This window comes from Corella eumyota, chromosome 7 (assembly GCF_963082875.1).
Source record: "Corella eumyota chromosome 7, kaCorEumy4.1, whole genome shotgun sequence".
NCBI lineage: Eukaryota > Metazoa > Chordata > Ascidiacea > Phlebobranchia > Corellidae > Corella > Corella eumyota.
Genome location: NC_137496.1, coordinates 6,128,832 through 6,147,484, shown reverse-complemented (window position 1 = coordinate 6,147,484; position 18,653 = coordinate 6,128,832). Strand labels below are relative to the sequence as shown.

Sequence of the window (18,653 nt, the reverse complement as noted above, 5' to 3'; positions counted from 1 at the left end):
TTATTTGAATTTTGGCAATAAAAGTTAAAACGAAATAAGGCATTTTTGTATGTTGTTTTTTATATATTATACTTATACATTCACAAAAATTAAAGTAGGTCTTTTAACCAATAAAAAGTATAATAAACTAATATCTTATGTTGCACAGCAAAAATCCAAAATACAACGTGGCATTAGAAGTTTAAAATTAATATTCTCTTTGTTGTCTGCTACCTCGTTTTAATATTTTTTGAGCCAAAGCCCGATAAGGTTTGGTGGATTAATTTATAACGACTTCTTCCGTAAGTTTCTGTCTATTCCTAATCAATTTTGAATCAAATTAAAAAAATCAGCTTTAAATATAATTTTTACTTTGTATAACTTTTCTTTAGCTGTGCGCCAGTTTACAGCACAAGTAATTTCCACAGGCTCGGGAAAGAAATCTCTTTGCTAATTAATTAAATACTTGCGCATACATTTTACCTATATTATATTTTTTACACTATGTATGCTAATGTTTATTAATATTCGTAGCTTCAGCATAGTATGAAAAAACACTAAATAGGGGTTGCAACCAAATATGACCAATTACCCAATGTGACATTAAAGTTAAAATTTATAAATTTAATAATGAGATGCAAGAATATGACGAATGGTAGCACGCTGACTCATGGCATGGTGTAGTGGTTAGAGCAGTCCAATTTACAACATGAGGTCATATGTTTGATTATCTCTGCATTCGATTTTAAGTTCCTTGTTTTCCTTTACAATATTTACTATGTTTTGAATCTTTTTCATACATAACTTTAAGTAATTTTTTTTTAAATAAATATTTTATTAATGCGGTAAAGGGTAAGGACTCTTCCAGCTTTTATTAATTGGTTATACTATGATAAAGCGCAAAGTTTTTAATAAGCCAGTAAACACATCATCGTTTGTTAAATTGTTTTTTAATCGTACTTTTATAGAATGGCGATATAGGAAGATAATTGCAAAAACTAAAAAAAAATATTGAAACAACATTTTTAGTTTAACTTAACAATAAAGTTTATAGAGGACAATTTTATATATATTTCTAAAGTTTTTAGATAATCAAGAAAATTAAATAGATAAATAGACCATGGTATTGTGTTAGGAACTAAAGGCTTTTAGTTAAAGCCGCACCAATGGAATATTACTCGCACTTTATTTTACAAGGGACCGCTTTAAATTGCTCCTAGTTAATAAATGATAAAACAGAAACGAACTTAAGCCTTTTTCACCAACAAAGTCTTGTAAATTTTTAATGTCTTACCTGCAGCAACGTGTCGAAAAAGGAAGACCATACGCTTCTTTTACTGATACAGCTGCTTCATTTAAGTAATTTTTGTCAGAGGTTTGACCAACAATTATGCCCCTTTCCTCAGGTGTACCTAAGAAGTCAATGTAAACCGTTCAACAAAAGTCAAAATAACCACAAAGTTTTACAAATATCAATATAACACGAAGATTTTAATTATTCAATAAAAATCCAATAAATTTTACAACCGTTCTCCTTGTTATCGACCAAATACATTTAAAACCTGGCAAAGTGTTGTCGAGAAACGCTCCAAGCAAGCCACCAACAAGCATATCTGAGCTTAAAAGCACAGTTAAAACTTGATCCAGCTCACTTAGCCCCGTTTGAATTGCTCCTCCATGTGATTTGGTCCAGTTGGCTACCGACATGCCCATGAATAACGTAAACCCAATTATAAAGATGTTTCTAAGAAATTTCAAAAAATTAATAAGATCCACAATTATAGACGATATTCAAATAACTACCTATTACTTTTTGGGTTCTAGTTACTACTAAAAAGCAATTTTAGTCTTTTTTATATTTTTATTGGAAAATGGTGTGCTGTTATGGCGTAATCGAGCTATCCGTAAACCCCAAGGGCAAATAGTGTGACGTTAGTGCTTCTCGAACCCGAAACCTTTCGGTTTGTAGTCCGACGCCATGGCTAGTTCGTCACACTACCCGACAATTATAGTTTGTTTTATTACAACTCATAGCCTAATGTTGAACCTTACAGCTTTTAGCGGCCCTAATCAAGACGCTAACATTACTTACCTTTTCCAAATCCAAAATCATTCTACAGAATGATAATCTAATTAGTATTTAACACCTCGAGGTAACAAATGTAACCTTTACTATATTATAATAAACTTGGCCTAATACCCTCGTTATAGATAATCAAAAGAAACCAAGCTCTTATAAAACCCGGCAGCGTGGTGTAGTGGTAAGAACACTTGCTACACCAAATGAGGACATGGGTTTATTCCCCACTCCTCTCATGCTGTAGCGCCTTTGGGTAAGCACTATAAACGGTATAAACTCCTGCTGACCCGAAACTTACTTAGCAGCATAATCATCGGGCGATTATAATCTATATAATATCCGAAACTGGTAAAGGCAACTTAAGACTGGGTCGGAGTAACTGATGTTACTCTATGTTTAGATCGCACATACGACCTTCCCATATTGAGAATAAAGCTATATACAAAAAAAAATTCAGAATCACTACACCTTGAAGAACGTAAATCTACATCCTTAAGATTGGAAAGTCCGATAGATGCTATCATTGAAAACATAACAAAAAATATTCCAGCTATCACAGGGTTAGGAATTGTCACAAATATTGCACCAAATTTTCCAAACGTCCCAAGAACGATAAAAATTATTCCAGCTGATTGTAAAACCTATAATTCATTTGTGAGATTAAAAACGTCATACCGTTTATATTTAACTTGTATAATATGAGCTTTAATGTCAAAATTTGTAAAACTTAATAACAACTTAATATGTCAGAGGAATGCTCTTTTAAATTAAGTTCTATTAAACTTTAAGACTCAATCCAATAGTATGGAATACCGGTTCATTGTAAGAGAGTCGCACACAGAATGTTTTGCGCTACGGTATCTGATTCGACATATTTGCACTAAACGAGGTTGTGCCCGATGTCGTACCAACCAACCCGGCAAATATGCACCCAATACCTTTCATCATTATACCCCTGCAATAAATATTGCAAGTAAAAAAAGTCAAAAATTACTATGAAAAAATTTTTTTTAAACAGAGCAAAGCATTCGAGAATGAGCCCTTGTAACAAGCGTAATCTCAATATTGGGATTTAAGGTTTTATTTTTTATTTGACTTTATTTAAAGGCAATATGTCTTTTAACTTTTAATTATGCCCCAAATTTTAATTGTTGTTTCCTTGAAATAATAAAATTAAATTGTAACAAAAATCCTCCGTTTATGGTTTGCCCACTTTATTTTTAGTTTTATTAGTGCATGTTATTTTAAATATAACTTACCTGTTAAACGCATGACTTGGTGGTGGTGGCGCTCTGCACAAAGTTGCACATGCGCTGTAGTCCCCGATCGATTCCACCGTACTCGCAATAACGGCAGCAAACATTCCGAATACTCCTGCGATTGTAACTTTTGGCATAACCCACTGGCCAGGATAGGGTAAACGAAACCTAGTTTAAAGAAGTTTGATAACGTTTAAAAATAACAATTATTTACTAAAGAGATATTTATGTTTTTTATAGTTCTCTATGATCCGTAAAAGTAATGTAACAAAAACATTTATTTATTTATAGTATTAAAGTGTGTACTGAAGTGGAAAATTATTATATTTTTCACAATATAACGAAAGTGAATTGATTTAATAAAAAGAAAAACAAATACTTTGCGAAAAACTTCTAATGTCAACATTATAACATAAACAAAAACAAGCGGGAAAATGAGTAACGATAGTAACAGAAAAATGACATATATAAAGGTGGCTCTTCCGGTCTGCGACGCCACACTACCCCCCCAGACTAGGAAGAGCGAAGAGGCTAAAGGAAACGTGAGGGTATTCGAATTCGCCTTCCTGAACGTGACTGGCAGCTTGTTTCGGTTGTAGGGCAATCTACATTGTAGCCTGACTTAACACCTGGGCATGTTTTGACTGTTGGTCGGTTTGTCGCTGGTCGACCGCGGGGACGGGGTTGCGCCAACATAACAGGTTGGTCAATATCCAAGTGGGCGGGTTTAAGACGGTCAACGGAGATGACTTGACTATGATTGCCCATTTGTATTTTAAATGTTTTATCCCCTGGCTCTAAAACTTCGTAAGGTCGTTGAAGTGGATGTCGGTGGGCGTCCCGGCGAATAAAAACATATCTTGCCTGGTTAAGCGACCTAGGCAAAAACGACTTGGTTAAGCCGTGATGAGATGTGGGAACAGGTGCCAAAGATCCTACCTTTTCTCGCAATTGCTGAAGATGTGCTGGCGTTGAAAAATGCTTCTCACAATCAGGTACAAAATCACCGGGGACAGTTAATGGTGTTCCATACACTAGCTCAGCTGAGGAGGTTTTAAGGTCTTCCTTTGGGGCTGTGCGAATCCCGAGCATGACCCAAGGTAACTCGTCGATCCAATTAGGTCCTTGAAGGCGGGACTTAAGAGCTGCTTTCAAAGTCCGGTGAAAACGTTCAACAATGCCGTTGGCTTGGGGGTTATAAGCTGTCGTGTGATGTAGCTTGGTTCCAAGTAGTTCAGCAATTGCTGACCACAAAGATGAAATAAACTGAGAGCCGCGGTCGGAAGATATGTCAAGGGGAACGCAAAATCGGGAAATCCAATTAGTTACCAGTGCTCGTGCACAAGATGTAGCAGACATGTCGGCAAGTGGGATTGCTTCTGGCCACCTTGTATATCGGTCCACTATCGTGAAAAGGTATGTGTTGCCCTGAGATGGTGGAAGTGGGCCAACCAGATCAACATTGATATGGTCAAAACGTTTGTCTGGTATATCAAATTTGGCAAGAGGTGCGCGGACATGATGGTGGATTTTAGATTGTTGACAGGCAACACAACTCTTTGCCCATTCACCAACTTGTTTTGATAATCCATGCCAGACAAATTTCTGAGAGATTATTTTTCGTGTTGTACGGATACTTGGGTGGGAGAGCGAGTGTGCTGCATCGAAAATTCGTCGGCGCCGTTTCGCAGGAACAACGGGTCTTGGTTTACCAGTGGAGACATCACAGAGTAGTGTAAAAGAACCATTGCCGAAAGAAACATCTTCAAAACGTAGGTTAGTTATGGCAGTGCGGTAGGCCTGGGTTTCTTTGTCGTCAGCTTGGTCAACAGCCATTTCTTGAAAATTTATGCCGTCGTTGATCGAATTAATTACAGCACGGGAAAGAGCATCGGCGACTGTATTATTTTTGCCCGAGATATGTCGTATGTCTGTAGTATACTCGGATATGGCATTAAGATGACGCTGCTGCCTTGCGGACCATGGTTCAGAGACTTTTGCCATTGCAAACGTGAGAGGTTTGTGATCGGTAAAAACAGTAAACTGCCGTGCTTCTAAGAAATAGCGAAAATGCTTAATTCCCAAGTAAACGGCTAAAAGTTCTCGGTCGAATGCGCTATATTTTTGTTCTGGCTTGCGCAGCTTACGACTGTAAAAAGCAATCGGTTTCCAGACACCATTTAATTTCTGTTCAAGGACGCCGCCTAATGCCAAATCGGAAGCATCCACTGTAAGGGCAGTTGGCGCGTCAGGATGCGGGTGAATAAGCATCACGGCCCTAGCGAGGGCTTGTTTCGTTTCACTGAAAGCCTTGTTCATTTGATCTGTCAATGCTTTTGGCCTTGGTTTTTTTGAGAGACCTGAAAGTGCTGCAAAAAGAGGTTGCATTATTTTTGCAGCATTGGGCAAAAATCGATGGTAAAAATTTACCATTCCGATGAATTCTTGCAGGCCTTTGACTGTCGCTGGCTGTGGAAAGTTTGCAAACGCCTTCACTTTCTTAGGGAGCGGTAATGCACCATTTGAGGTGACTTCATGTCCAAGAAACTCAATTCGTGAGACACCAAATTCGCATTTAGATGGATTGATTACAAGGCCGTACTCCTTTAGACGCTGGAAAAGTTCTCGAAGATCCCGTTTGTGTTGCTTTTTATGGGTACTAGCTATCAAAATATCGTCCAGATAAACAAATACAAAAGGAAAACCACGGCAAACAGTGTCCATCAAGCGCTGAAAGGCCTGGGCAGCATTCTTTAAACCAAAAGGCATCCTGAGAAATTCAAATAAACCAAAAGGTGTGATAATAGCGGTTTTGGGGATGTCTTTATCACATATAGCAATTTGATGATAACCGCGAACAAGATCTACTTTAGAAAAAATTGTATTGCCTGCTAAATGGGCAGAAAAATCCTGTATGTTGGGTACAGGGTAGCGGTCGGGCACTGTTAAATCATTAAGTTGCCTGTAGTCTCCGCATGGGCGCCAGCCACCCCCTGGTTTGGGTACAACGTGAAGTGCTGAAGACCATGGACTTTTTGAGGGACGTATTATGCCAAGTTTAATCATATTATTAAACTCTGCTTTGGCGGTTGCCAATTTGTCTGGGGGCAAGCGGCGGGCCCGAGCGTGAATGGGAGCTCCTTCAGTGAGGATGTGATGCTCTACTCCGTGCGTTGTTTTAGGGCTATCAAAAGTTGGAGTAATTAACTCGGGAAATTCGTCTAGAATTTTTGCGAACTCATTTTCAGCAATGAAATGAAGACCAAGAGGCGTTCCACCATGTCTGTGAGTTGGAAACGATTTGTATGTATCAGTTTCTATAAGCCTTTGTCCTTTCACGTCGACGAGCAATCTGTTTGCACGTAGGAAATCGCCGCCAATGATTGCCCTATTAACATTGGCAAGAGTAAATTTCCAGGTGTATTGCCGGTCTTTAATATTGAGAAGAACATTCCGAGTGCCAAAAGTTGGAATAGCGCTACCATTAGCAGCAATAAGTGACTGCCCTTGTTTACGATGGCGACGTTCTTTGGCGGTAGCCGGCAAAACGCTAACCTGTGCCCCGGTGTCGACGAGAAACCTGTGGCCGGCGGTGCGGTCTGTAAAGTAAAAAAGATTGCCATCGCCGGTCGCCAATGAAGTTAATGACAACCGGCTTGGGAGTTTTCCGAATTTGAAAACGAGCATGGACTACGGCACTTTTTGGCGTTTTTTCCGAATTTAGCGTGGTAAAAACAGACGCCATATTTAAAAGCCAATTGTTTTTCTGGTTGTTTATGAACGGCATTGGTAATTGCAAAATCTCTGGCGGTAAGAATTTCGTCTGATTTTTTGGCTAACGCTCGAAAATCTCCAGCAGTTGAAGTTACATCTTGTGTCAGCTGTGCACGGACTTCCGATGGCAGGTGAGATACGAAAAGGTGTCGAAAAATAAAATCAGGATTCTTACCGGATGGGTATAAAGCGAGCATTTTATCCATGAGCTGCACAGCTGTGCCGTCACCTAAACCAGGCATCGAACACAGTCGAGCTGCGCGCTCTGCCTCTGAAAGCGAACACTTGTTGATAAGTTGTTCTTTTAAATATTCGTATTTGTTTGATGCCGGCGGATTGTTAAGAATGTTTAGTATACCTGTTGCCGTATCTTCGTCCAGAGCCGAAACGATGTAATAATATTTGGTGTTGTCGTCGGTGATTTTACGTACACCAAACTGGGCTTCAACTTGGTGAAACCAAACAGCGGGATTTCTTGTCCAGAACGGTGGCAACTTCAGTGCGACCGCTGCAATTTTACTTTCAGCCATTATTCCGTAACAAACTCAACTTGAATCTACGTCTGTACGTGAAGAATTAACTCAAAATGACGATTTTGAGGTCGGGGTCACCAATGAAGTGGAAAATTATTATATTTTTCACAATATAACGAAAGTGAATTGATTTAATAAAAAGAAAAACAAATACTTTGCGAAAAACTTCTAATGTCAACATTATAACATAAACAAAAACAAGCGGGAAAATGAGTAACGATAGTAACAGAAAAATGACATATATAAAGGTGGCTCTTCCGGTCTGCGACGCCACACTACATCGATTAAATTTTTAAATCGTAAAGTACCCATGATTTATGATATGTAACAAACTAAAATTTGAACCAAAAAAAAGTTTTGTTTAACTGCGCCATTTTTATATTAAGAATAAAGTGTGTCAAATAGAAATTCATGAAATAATATGTAAACACATAACGGTCATATCTTCGGTTTTGACATATTAAGTAACAACTTCTCTTACCACGGGCTGCTTTGCAAAATGTCAGTTTTGGTATCAGTCCTAGCTTCGTAAAACACGTGTTTAGGATCATCTGGTATTACATTTGTTACGGTCAAAATGAAACAAAGAAACCAAGAAACACCAAGTGCTATAAACAGCTGTAACAGAATACCTTTAATAAGGAATAATCAGTTACTTTATTTAAAATTATATTACGTAAGGTTTAAAACCGGCAACGTGGTGTAGAGATATGAGCACTTGCTACACCACCATAAGGTTGTGGGTTCAACCCCACTGCTCTTATGATGTAGCGCCCTTAAGTAAGGCGCTATAACCAGTTTGCACTTACGCCAGCACTTAATAAGCAGCATTATTACTGGGCAATTATAATCTATACAGTATTCAAAACTGCTAAAAACAACTCAAGACTGAGTCGAAGTAACTAATTTTTCCCTATGTTTGGGTCGTGCACTCGATCTTCCCACACCGAGGATAAAGATGCATACAAAAAAACGATTGGTTTTCCGGAGTTAAGTTACTAATTTTACTTAGTGACGCTATAGCTAGGTTATTTTTTGTACATATTTTTATCCTAGATGTGGAAAGGTCAAATGCGCGACCTAAACATAGAATAACATAAGTTACCCTACTCCGACCCAGTCTCGAGTTGATTTTAGCAGTTTAAATATTATATAGATTATAACTGCCCGAAAATTATGTTGCTGATCGAGTGCTGGCTCAGCAGAAGCTCATACCGTTTATAGCACCTTACTCAAGGGCACTCCAGCATGAGAACAAAGGTGATTGAACTCACAACCTCATGTGGTGTGGCAAATGTGCCTACTACTACATCACGCTGTCAGTATTAAATGATTTAATTTTTCTGCAACTAACCGGGAACATTTTAAAAAATTCTACGCGCACGATGTGCAATCCATCTTTTCTGTTTAAGGCGGGAAAGGGAACTTTTTTGTTATTTAAGTATTGTGACGTCACAACCATTGTCACAGCTCCACTGTAAAGGTATCAGATATAAACTTTTAAGCTATAGAATAAGATAAGTAATATTCCTGGTTGAAATGAGAACGACTTTTTAAATAATTTCTTTAAAGGAATCCAAATAAAAAGTTAGGTAAAATCTGGGCACTGTTTAAAATATTTGTTTCATTCAAAAACTTTTTTTAAAAAATATCTTACAGTAATGCGATTCCCCACTGCCCGTCGGCTTTGTCGGAAGCTATTTCAAACAAGTCCAGTCCTATCAAAGTAATAGTTGGCATAACTGTTAACGGTCCTATAAACCGCATTAACCAACCGATCAGTCCTGAGAATCCTAAAACTACTTCAAGTACAGCTGCAACTGCCATTGAGCCTTGAATCTATTTTGAATAATTTAGGGAAAAACAATATTGTAGCCTACTAATGTTTTTTTTAACAGCTTTGTATTAAAAATGTGAATTTTTTCATAACCTTAAAATGAGAAATGTATTTAATTTTCAATAAGAATTTGGGTTTTTGAGAATTGTTGTTGTTATTCCAAATAAAAAAACTTTACCATGGGCTTAAAGGGGAACTAAACTGAAAATAGTGCTATTTATTTCATTTATTTAAACTATACCAAGTTAAAAAGTGTTGTTAAAATTAGTTGTTTGTTAATTTATAAGGGGCTTAATTTGAGGTTTTAAATTTTTCAGTTTAGTCCCTCTTTAAATCTTACAAAATCTAACTTTAAGCCACCTCTCTTATTCTTTTTTGCCATAACTCATCACCGCTTACTGTTTCGCCATCCATATCCCTATATAACAACATAGTTGAGTTTATTGAAGAAGGAATTGGGCCTGATGGACAGGTGTTGTGAGGTAAGGATAGAATTACCAAAGTTGGCGCAAGAAAAGCAAATGAGCTTCCTTGCATTATGGGCAACCTGCAATAGCGAAAGATAAATCAAGTTTAAGCACCTGTCAATGTGTTTACGCATCGTTGGACTCTAACATAAGTTTAAAAAATCCTTTACTTAAAAAGTAACTAAATGCCTTTTCTTATCTTTATTTAAGTGAAACGTTTTAACGATGCGTAAAAAATTTCTGTTGGAAAAATTATTTATTAAAAATGCCACGGTCTGTGGTTAAGCTTTAAAATTTTACGAACCGTGCCTAACACTAAGTAAGCTATTTTAAGGATTACTTGTAGTTTACGGCCTTTAAACAAAATATTTGCCTGCATGCATATTTACAGGGCCGATACTACAAGTGATCTATTTTAACTTACCTATTTCCTATAGTTGTTTGCAGAACTGTGCATACGCCCGACACGAAAAATATACTGCAGATAAAATTTGCCCGAACCAAGTTACCATTTACATCGTCTTTTAAGCACAATTTATCCGACACTATAAGAGGCACACCAACAACTACGCCAAGCGCTAGTAGATAATGCTAAAGTAACAAAACAGTAAAACTTTTTATATATATTCAATAATCTACCCAGAATCTTAGTTACAATAGTGCCTTGATCTAATGGTTGGAATACTTGGTTTCTATCCATGGAATCTGTCTGGGTTTAATTTCCTCTGTATCCATGATTAACCATCCTTGGACGGCACAGTACTAACTCTTGCCTACCCAAAAGTCTAGTTGTAGATTAATTATCGGATAATAAAAACTAAATTACCTTAAAATTAATTCGAACATAAAACAACGTTTATATTTTTAAATCAACCTTGGTAAATAACTTAAATAGTTAAACGTTAATTGTACAGTAAATTAATATTAAAATACCTGTAAGCCAAATACAATACATAAATACCAGGGCGGTACATCTGTTAAGCCATATAGAAGATCATTCAATTTGTTAATTTTAGCATCAACATTACTTTTGCGATTTTGTGTTATCGGTTCAATTTTTAGTACAGTTATTGTAGCATGATCCTTAAAAATGACTCTTGTTTATAATTTGATTTATTTTTTAGCCTACATATAACAATAATATCCTTATTACCTCATTTTCCATTGCTTAATTTCCCTATTCAGCTTAAATAAAATTTAAATTATTTAACCTTGTAGATATTTTTTGAAACAGTAATACAATTTTAAATACATGGCCCGACACGCGATATAATAAATCATAAATATTATGCCCGTAGGTAAAATAGTCAACTAAAAATAACATGGTTGCCTGCATTCACTTTCAAAATTTGGGGTCAAGTCGCTAAAGAGCCCTAGCAATATGGAAAAAAATGCACTATTTATTTAGCAGCTTAAACAAAAATTAGACAGTAAAAAAACGATATTTTAGGATTATTTATATTTTTGTGTTGTGCAAATAAACAAAAATTTTTAAACCTGTACGCAAAGGCAGGTATTTTTTTCTTGGTAAACCAAGGTATAGAGGTAATAATTCTTTACCATTTGTGCACTTAAAAATTAAAATGGCATTTAAATTTATTAATAAAATTATAAAAAAAATAAAATAATGTTTTAAAAAAATATGTAAAATAAAACATAAACTCATTGGAGTTATACCACCAATTTAAACATATTTAGTAAGCAATGCTGTTCAAAAATATTGTGTGCACAATTTTTTTTAAATATGACTAATGGGACAATTTATTTAGTAAAATTAATAAATTAAATAATAAAATGCAAAACAACTGCCGAGTTAACCGGTGGCGCGGTGTAGTGGTTAAAGCACACTATCTGACTATAAAGACTTTTTTAAAACTGCTGTTTTTTATTTTCATTTTGTCAATTTGTTAAATATACCATTTTTATTTAAGTTTTTTTACGCATTAGTGAAAGTAAAAAAAATACAATACACATTATGTTAACAGGACAAAAAAAAATTACACCATCAATAAGTCGAATGCGCGACTTAAACATAGAGTAAAATCAGTTACTTCAACCCAGCCTCGAGTTGCCTGTGAGTCTGGGATAATATAGATTATAATTGCCTGATAATTATGCTGCTGATTAAGTGCTGGCTCAGCAGGAGTTTGTACCGTTTATAGCGCCTTACTCAAGGGCGCTACAGCATAAGATCAGTGGGGATTGAACCCACGACCTCATCTGTGGTGTAGCAACTGTTCTTACCACCACACCACGCTGCCGGTCAGACCATTTATTGTTATGGGGCCTCTATAGGCAGTGTCCGCCGGTTGAAACGAGTAGTACTTAAATAATTGTGAAAAGAAAAAAAAATTGATGTGGAATCGGAATGTACAAAAAAAGATTAGGGTTAGGTTATAATTCCACATTTTTTAAACTTGGCGAAAATTACCAATTTTGTAAATTTGGCGGACAACACTAATAGAGCTCCTTGTAATGTTATAGTGTATTATAGTATGGCTGCATGGTCACCAAACCCTATAAGATAAATGCAAAATGCCGTTTCAATGGGCCAATCTATTATAATTTCTATAAATGGGCCAATCTATTAAAAATTTTATATTCATACTCTATTAAACTGCTTCGGTTAAAAATTGTGAATATATATACATTGCTGCACCCATGGGTTTTACCAGGTATATTTTGCACAAGTTATTTAAAAAATGGCATAAACTTTACTAGAATTAAGAAAGCTATCACTAGTTAAGATGTTTAAATTATTGTAAAAGTTTTCACTGGCATAGAAAATTTGAGTTTTGCGATATAGTAAAATATTATTTTTTAAGTTTTTTATATCCCAAAAAATTTTTTTTACTTTTTTAAAACAAATTTAATGTTTTCAATAGATTAGATTGTTGTATAAATTTTAAACATATACACAAGAAAAAGATCAAAAATGGATTCGATTAGGATGGAAGAAAATCCACTCAGCGTTAAAATCTCTCTGCAATCGTCATCGGAAAACAAGATTCAAGAAATTTCTTACGGCGGCCAAGAGACTTTTATTCAACCTCTTACAATGTCTCAAAGCTTAACCGACTTAGCAAATCGGATTGATTTCTTAGAAGACAATGACAAAGCCAGTCAGCCTGAAGAAGAAGAAGCTAAAGAAATGTTGGATAAAAAACAATGGCCGTGGGAAAATATTCAGACACATTTGCAAAGAGCGCTTATCGAAATGAACGTGTTAGTTGATGTGATGTCAATTTCTCAAAATAAATTGGTCAATCAACCAAAAGAAGTCGGTGATACTGGACAATATTTAATGTTTGATTTAGCCCACGATGAACAAGAAACTCCCACTAAACCCGTACTCAAAATGTTAACTAAAAAACGTTGTCTAAATGCGGCTTCTAAGATTTTACTTGATGGGGCTATGCGTCTGACTAAGGCAAAATCTGAGGCATCCACACAGCACACCTTTCATTCACAATTACTTAAACTTCGACAGCGATGGCGTGTAAGACGGGTCGGGGATAAAATTTTAGGGGATTTAAGTTACAGATCAGCGGGTTCGGATTTTTGGCACTCGAGTGCTTTTGAAGTTATAAAAAAATCTCTAGATGATGATGTTGATGAAGATTCCGACAACGATGAAGCAACAAAAAGTATAATATCCTTGGTTCCTTCTCTTCGGCCTCCTCTCCAGGTTGTCGTTAGTGCCGATTTAAAAGGAGTTGCAACCATTTCAGTTTCTATTATCGACATATCTTCAAAAACCTTAAAATCATGCAAAGTGAACAATTTTGACTTTTCCCCGAAAAAAACTGCAAGCAGCGAGCCAAATTGGCACAGAAAGTTATGCAATGCTCAAAATGTTTTGTTTTGCAAAGAGTTATTTGCAAGGCTAACAAAAGAAGCTGTGCAGCATAAAGCATATGGAATAAAGTCGCCGTTTATTGTTATCGAAAACACAATATCGACACGCATTTTTCCTGACACAAAACTTGAAATTAAACTTTTACATAGTCAAAGTTCACATCCAGCGAGTGTTCCAACTAAAAAGTTGTCAATATTTACCTTAAAACATGCACTTATGCAACTGCTTTTAAAATTCCATGCAAAACGTCTCAATATCGAACCTCCACACCCTATAAATGTTGCACTCGGTTTAACAAACCTTTTAAGACGGGCATCTGTGCAGGGTAATCCATCCAGACACTTGGTAAAATCAACAAAACAGGGTGAAATCTCGTTTATCGAGCCGCTTATTAAAATGGCAAAACATCATGAGGTGCAGCAACGCTTGAACAAAGTTATTCTTAAAATAACCAAAGAATTTAACGACCCAGATGTGCAAGCTCACTGGTCTACTGTCACCAACATGTACGAAACTACAGTTCGTGTTATGCTTGTGAACAGTGGGTATGAATCCTGTAATAAATCAGTTATGTTGCTAACAGCAAAACCCGATGAAATAAGAGTGATACAACGAGAAGGCACAGTGTTAACACTTCCGATAGAATCTTCGAAAATTTACCAGTATCTTTTGTCTCGCATTTGTATGCATCAGCTGTTGACCATACAATCGTTAGCTCAAACCTTAGGATGGACTTTGTTGAATTTATCACCGCATTGTGGGGTAGGTAACGATAACACCCTGCGTATCCGTGGGACTTTAATAATCGCCGAACCCAATGGTAGTAAAAATGTTTCTGTGTGCTGCAGTTTGGACAGCAATAACAATATTAAATATGAAATTAATGTCCTGCATCCAAGAAGTGATGACATTAACTCGTTTGAAAATAAACACTGGACTGATAACGATAAATTTTTATCTCTTGGAGGAAAATGGAGGGAGGTTTCATGGTCTGATGTACCGGGAAGACATTTTGTAAATAAAATGGAAACTTTATTGACTTGCTTAAAAAAATAATTACATTTTTTTATAAAATTAGTGCTGTTAAAATTATTTGTTTTTTACAAGGGGTACTCTATAAAATTAACTGAATCGTCTGTATTGAATATATACTGAACGAATTACAAAATTAAACCCTAAACCCAACCCTTACCTATTCAGAAAACACTTTAAAAAATGCGACCAATTTGAAATACATTAGATCCAATTAATTTTGTATAGGCATATATACATATTTTATAGGTACGACTACTTGAAAAAAAATCGCACTTATTACACCAAAACAAAAAAATCACATTATAAAAATTACCCTTTTATCACTTTTTAAATAACTTTAGTATAGTGCAAATCTATATATAATAAAGCTTAGTGGGCAATATATAAACATATGTATGTATGTGTATTTTAAATTTAAATATATACCTTCGACATAAAAAGCAGCCATTTGTAGTGCGAGTAGCAATCTTGTTACAACAAATAAAATGCAGTTTTTTTGGCATGCAATAAGCTAAATGTGCTATTATTATGATTAGTACAATTTGTTTTTTAAAAAGCATAATTACAAGATTTTTTATGACTAAAATGAAATGCAGTGCATTTTTATAATTTTTCTTTCTCTTTCAGAATATTCATATAAATTTTTAATAAATATATTTTTAAATGAAATCTGAATTTATAAAATAGCCATCTCAAAGACTTTTATATCAAAATGCCGGTAAGTTTTTTTATTTTAATTTTGACTTCGTAGAAATGTTAATATTTTTTAACACGAAATTTTTGAAATTTTTTCTTGTATAGATATATCCTAGATGTGGGAAGGTCGAATGCGCAACCTAAACATAGATTAACAACAGTTACCCCAACTGCAGTCTTGAGTTGCCTGCGGCAGTTTGAGATAATATAGATATAATTGAGTTGCTGATTAGGTGCTGGCTCAGAAAAAGTTTATACCGTTTTAAGCCCCTTACTTAAGAGCACTTCAGCATGAGATCACCGGGGATCGAACCTATGACCTCATGTTGTGTAAAAAGTGTTTTGTAATTATTTGTTTTAATTATTTTACAGCCAACCAAAGGTAAACAAGGGACTAAAGGAGCAAAACAAATTAAAGAAGAAAATCAAACAACTTATAATTTTTACAAATATGTTATCATTTTTGCAAATGTAAGTACAAAATTGTGATCATTTGTATATATGTCATATTCTTTTAAAAGTAACAAAACAATATTAAATAATTATCGGAATTAATCATTAGATATACATTTTAATTGTCATAATATGGTTGCAAATTAAAATATTTTTTGCCTGCGATAATTTAGTCATGCACCACAAGTGGCAGATTTTTTTTATGTTAAAAATATAAAAATTGGACATAGTCCACTAAGCTCCATTATATATAATAAGAACAATCGTTTAAATCTTAGTTGATATTTAAACTAAACAAAGCAAGTTTAAAAAAAGTTTCTAGATCTGGCATATTGACATTAATGATGATGGCCAGTTGGCATTTACATACACTGTTTAAAAATTACAACAATTAAACCCAAAAACGGCAAAAAAATTACAAACAGTTAAACCCAATAAAAGATATCAAATGTATAAATCCCTATCTTAGCATGGTTTAATAAATACAAAAATATTTGTTTTTTTGAATTTCAGAGCATGTTTATTTTTTCATCAGTAACTTATGCACTTTGTATGAAATTAATGAGTTCAATGGTCAATAGTGGATTGGATTTAAATATGGATTCGGGAATGGCTGAGTAAGAAATGAAATTAAACAAATTCAGCAGTGTGGTATAGTGGTTAGAACACTTTCTACACTTCATGAGGTCCTGGGTAGATTTCTAGTGTTCTTATGCTGTATCGCCTTTGAGTAAGACGCTATAAACGATATGAATTCCTGTTAAGCAAGCACCTAATAAGCAGCTCAATTATCAGGCAATTATTATCTATAATATTCTAAACTGCCATAGGCAACTCGAGACTGGGTCGGGGTAACTGTTACTTTATGTTTAGGTTGCACATTCGTCCTTTTCTCATCAAGGATAAAGATATATAAAAAAAAGTTTTTCTTAATTTCAATATTAATTGTTTTCTATTATATTTTAGACATGCAAAAGATATTCTTATTATTACCGCTGTATGTCAAGTTCTAAGCTGTATATCAATGTATTTATGGCTTATTTGGCTTGTGGTATGTATTCAAATATACAGTTTATTTTATTATTTTTTGCATAAAAATTAGAAGGCCAAAGTGTTTTAAAATATTTTTACTAAAATGCCTAAAACCTACACCACTATAACTATATTCTAAAGTGGCTGTTTTTTTAATTACCTAATCCTGTTATGTGTTTTTTTAAAACATATTTTTATCCTCGATGTGGGAAGGTAGATTGCACGACCTAAACATAGAGTAACATCAGTTACCCTGACCTAGTCTGAGTTGCCTTGGTGGTTTGGGATATTATTAAGTATATTTGTCCAACAATTAAACTGCTGATTAGTATTGGCTCAGCAGGCATTTATACCATTTATAGCTCCTTACTCAAGGTTGCTACAGGATGGGGGCAGTGGGGTTTAAACTTACAACCTCATGTAGTGTAGCAAGTGATCTTACAACTACACCTCTAGTTGGACAAATGGTGTGGCTTAAACCTAAACCCTTCGGACTGTAGTTCGATGCGATGACCTCTATACCACACTACCCACATTATAAATATATGTTTTATCATGCGAGCATTAATTGAACCGGCAGCGTGGTGTAGTGGTAAGAAGTCTTGCTACACCACACATGAGGTCGTGGGTTCAATCCCTACTGATCTCATGCTGTAGCGCATTAAGTAATGCGCTATAACGGTATGAACTCCTTCTGAGCCAGGACTTAATCAGCAGCATAATTACCGGGCAATTATAGTCTCTATAATATCCCGCCACAGGCTGTCACAGGCAACACGAGACTGGGTCGGAGTAACTTATGTTACTCTATGTTTAAGTCGCGCATTCGACTTTTCCACATCGAGGATAAAGATATATACAAAAAAAAATTAATTAATTCACAATTTTAAGTGCAATGCCCTAAATATTGACTTTTATTTCAGGTTCCTGGGGTTGCTTTCTACAAGTTATGGGTAAGTATAATAGCCCCATGGATTTTTCAAGCGCCACCAGAATTAAGCGAAAAGCAAAAGAAAAAAATGGAAAAGAAGCGAAAATTTTAAACTTTTTTCTGGTTTTAGGATATTTTTATTAATTTATTTTGTTAGTTAAATTGATTTTACCGTAGAGGAGTTCTTTTGAATAGCCTACTGAAAAAAATTGTGATTAAAATGATTATAGGACAAAATTATGCTAAATATATTAATGATACTTGATTTTAACTATGTATTTTAATGGTACAAAACATGCAATATACAAATCAAATCCAGTGCTTTTTTTAAATAAGTGGTGAAAATGTGCAATAAAAAAGAATTTGAATTTTTTTGGTAAGGTTGTTTATTAAAAAATGAAGAACGTTAAAAAAAAAATAAAGTACAAGGGAGAATTAGCAAGAACTGTAAGGAGAATTAGGAAATGATATAATTTATTATAGTTATTATAAAATAAACTTTTATTAGATATCTATTATTTATTGGGTAAGACTTAGAGAACATAAGTTTAGATATAAAATTATTTGTTAAAGAACTGTAAAAGTATTTACAATTGGTAAAAAAGGCGCTTAGAAAGGGTAGTACTAAAATGCGGGTTGCGGGAAATAACGAGGCTGTATGAAAACGTTAGAAAATCTCTGAATGCGTTTACGGACGGAATTTTTATACCCCTTTCTA

The 18,653-nt window shown here is 34.9% G+C and overlaps 2 protein-coding genes and 1 pseudogene across 3 annotated transcripts; 2 read left to right on the top strand and 1 right to left on the bottom strand.

The window, feature by feature from the left end:
• Nucleotides 1–681: 681 nt before the first annotated feature.
• On the bottom strand, nt 682–11,094 carry LOC145760177 (solute carrier family 23 member 1-like; annotated as a pseudogene). Its single transcript, XR_014286579.1, has 13 exons — nt 11,083–11,094; nt 10,863–11,012; nt 10,354–10,520; nt 9,823–10,009; nt 9,283–9,464; nt 8,980–9,100; nt 8,107–8,243; nt 3,319–3,486; nt 2,897–3,014; nt 2,528–2,700; nt 1,542–1,723; nt 1,318–1,391; nt 682–783 (listed from the first exon to the last, which is right to left on the bottom strand). The product of XR_014286579.1 is annotated as a solute carrier family 23 member 1-like (transcript).
• Nucleotides 11,095–12,821: 1,727 nt separating this feature from the next.
• On the top strand, nt 12,822–14,847 carry LOC145759240 (mediator of RNA polymerase II transcription subunit 17-like). The gene has a single exon (XM_082573016.1). It carries the CDS (start codon nt 12,865–12,867, stop codon nt 14,842–14,844), a length of 1,980 nt encoding a protein of 659 aa, XP_082429142.1. The 5' UTR covers nt 12,822–12,864; the 3' UTR covers nt 14,845–14,847.
• Nucleotides 14,848–15,396: 549 nt separating this feature from the next.
• Nucleotides 15,397–18,308, top strand: LOC145759241 (transmembrane protein 208-like). The gene is made up of 5 exons (XM_082573017.1): nt 15,397–15,541; nt 15,892–15,990; nt 16,486–16,589; nt 16,939–17,023; nt 17,928–18,308. The coding sequence occupies exons 1-5, from the start codon at nt 15,536–15,538 to the stop codon at nt 18,045–18,047; spliced, it is 414 nt and encodes a 137-aa protein (XP_082429143.1). The 5' UTR covers nt 15,397–15,535; the 3' UTR covers nt 18,048–18,308.
• Nucleotides 18,309–18,653: the final 345 nt, after the last annotated feature.

What these genes read in the sequence shown, in the direction of transcription:
- LOC145759240 (XM_082573016.1), top strand. Translation starts at nt 12,865, where the DNA reads ATGGATTCGATTAGGATGGAAGAAAATCCACTCAGCGTTAAAATCTCT.
- LOC145759241 (XM_082573017.1), top strand. An exon ending in ATGGATTCGGGAATGGCTGA is followed by an intron (nt 16,590 to 16,938) that starts GTAAGAAATGAA and finishes ATTATATTTTAG; the next exon opens with ACATGCAAAAGATATTCTTA. An exon ending in TATGGCTTATTTGGCTTGTG is followed by an intron (nt 17,024 to 17,927) that starts GTATGTATTCAA and finishes CTTTTATTTCAG; the next exon opens with GTTCCTGGGGTTGCTTTCTA.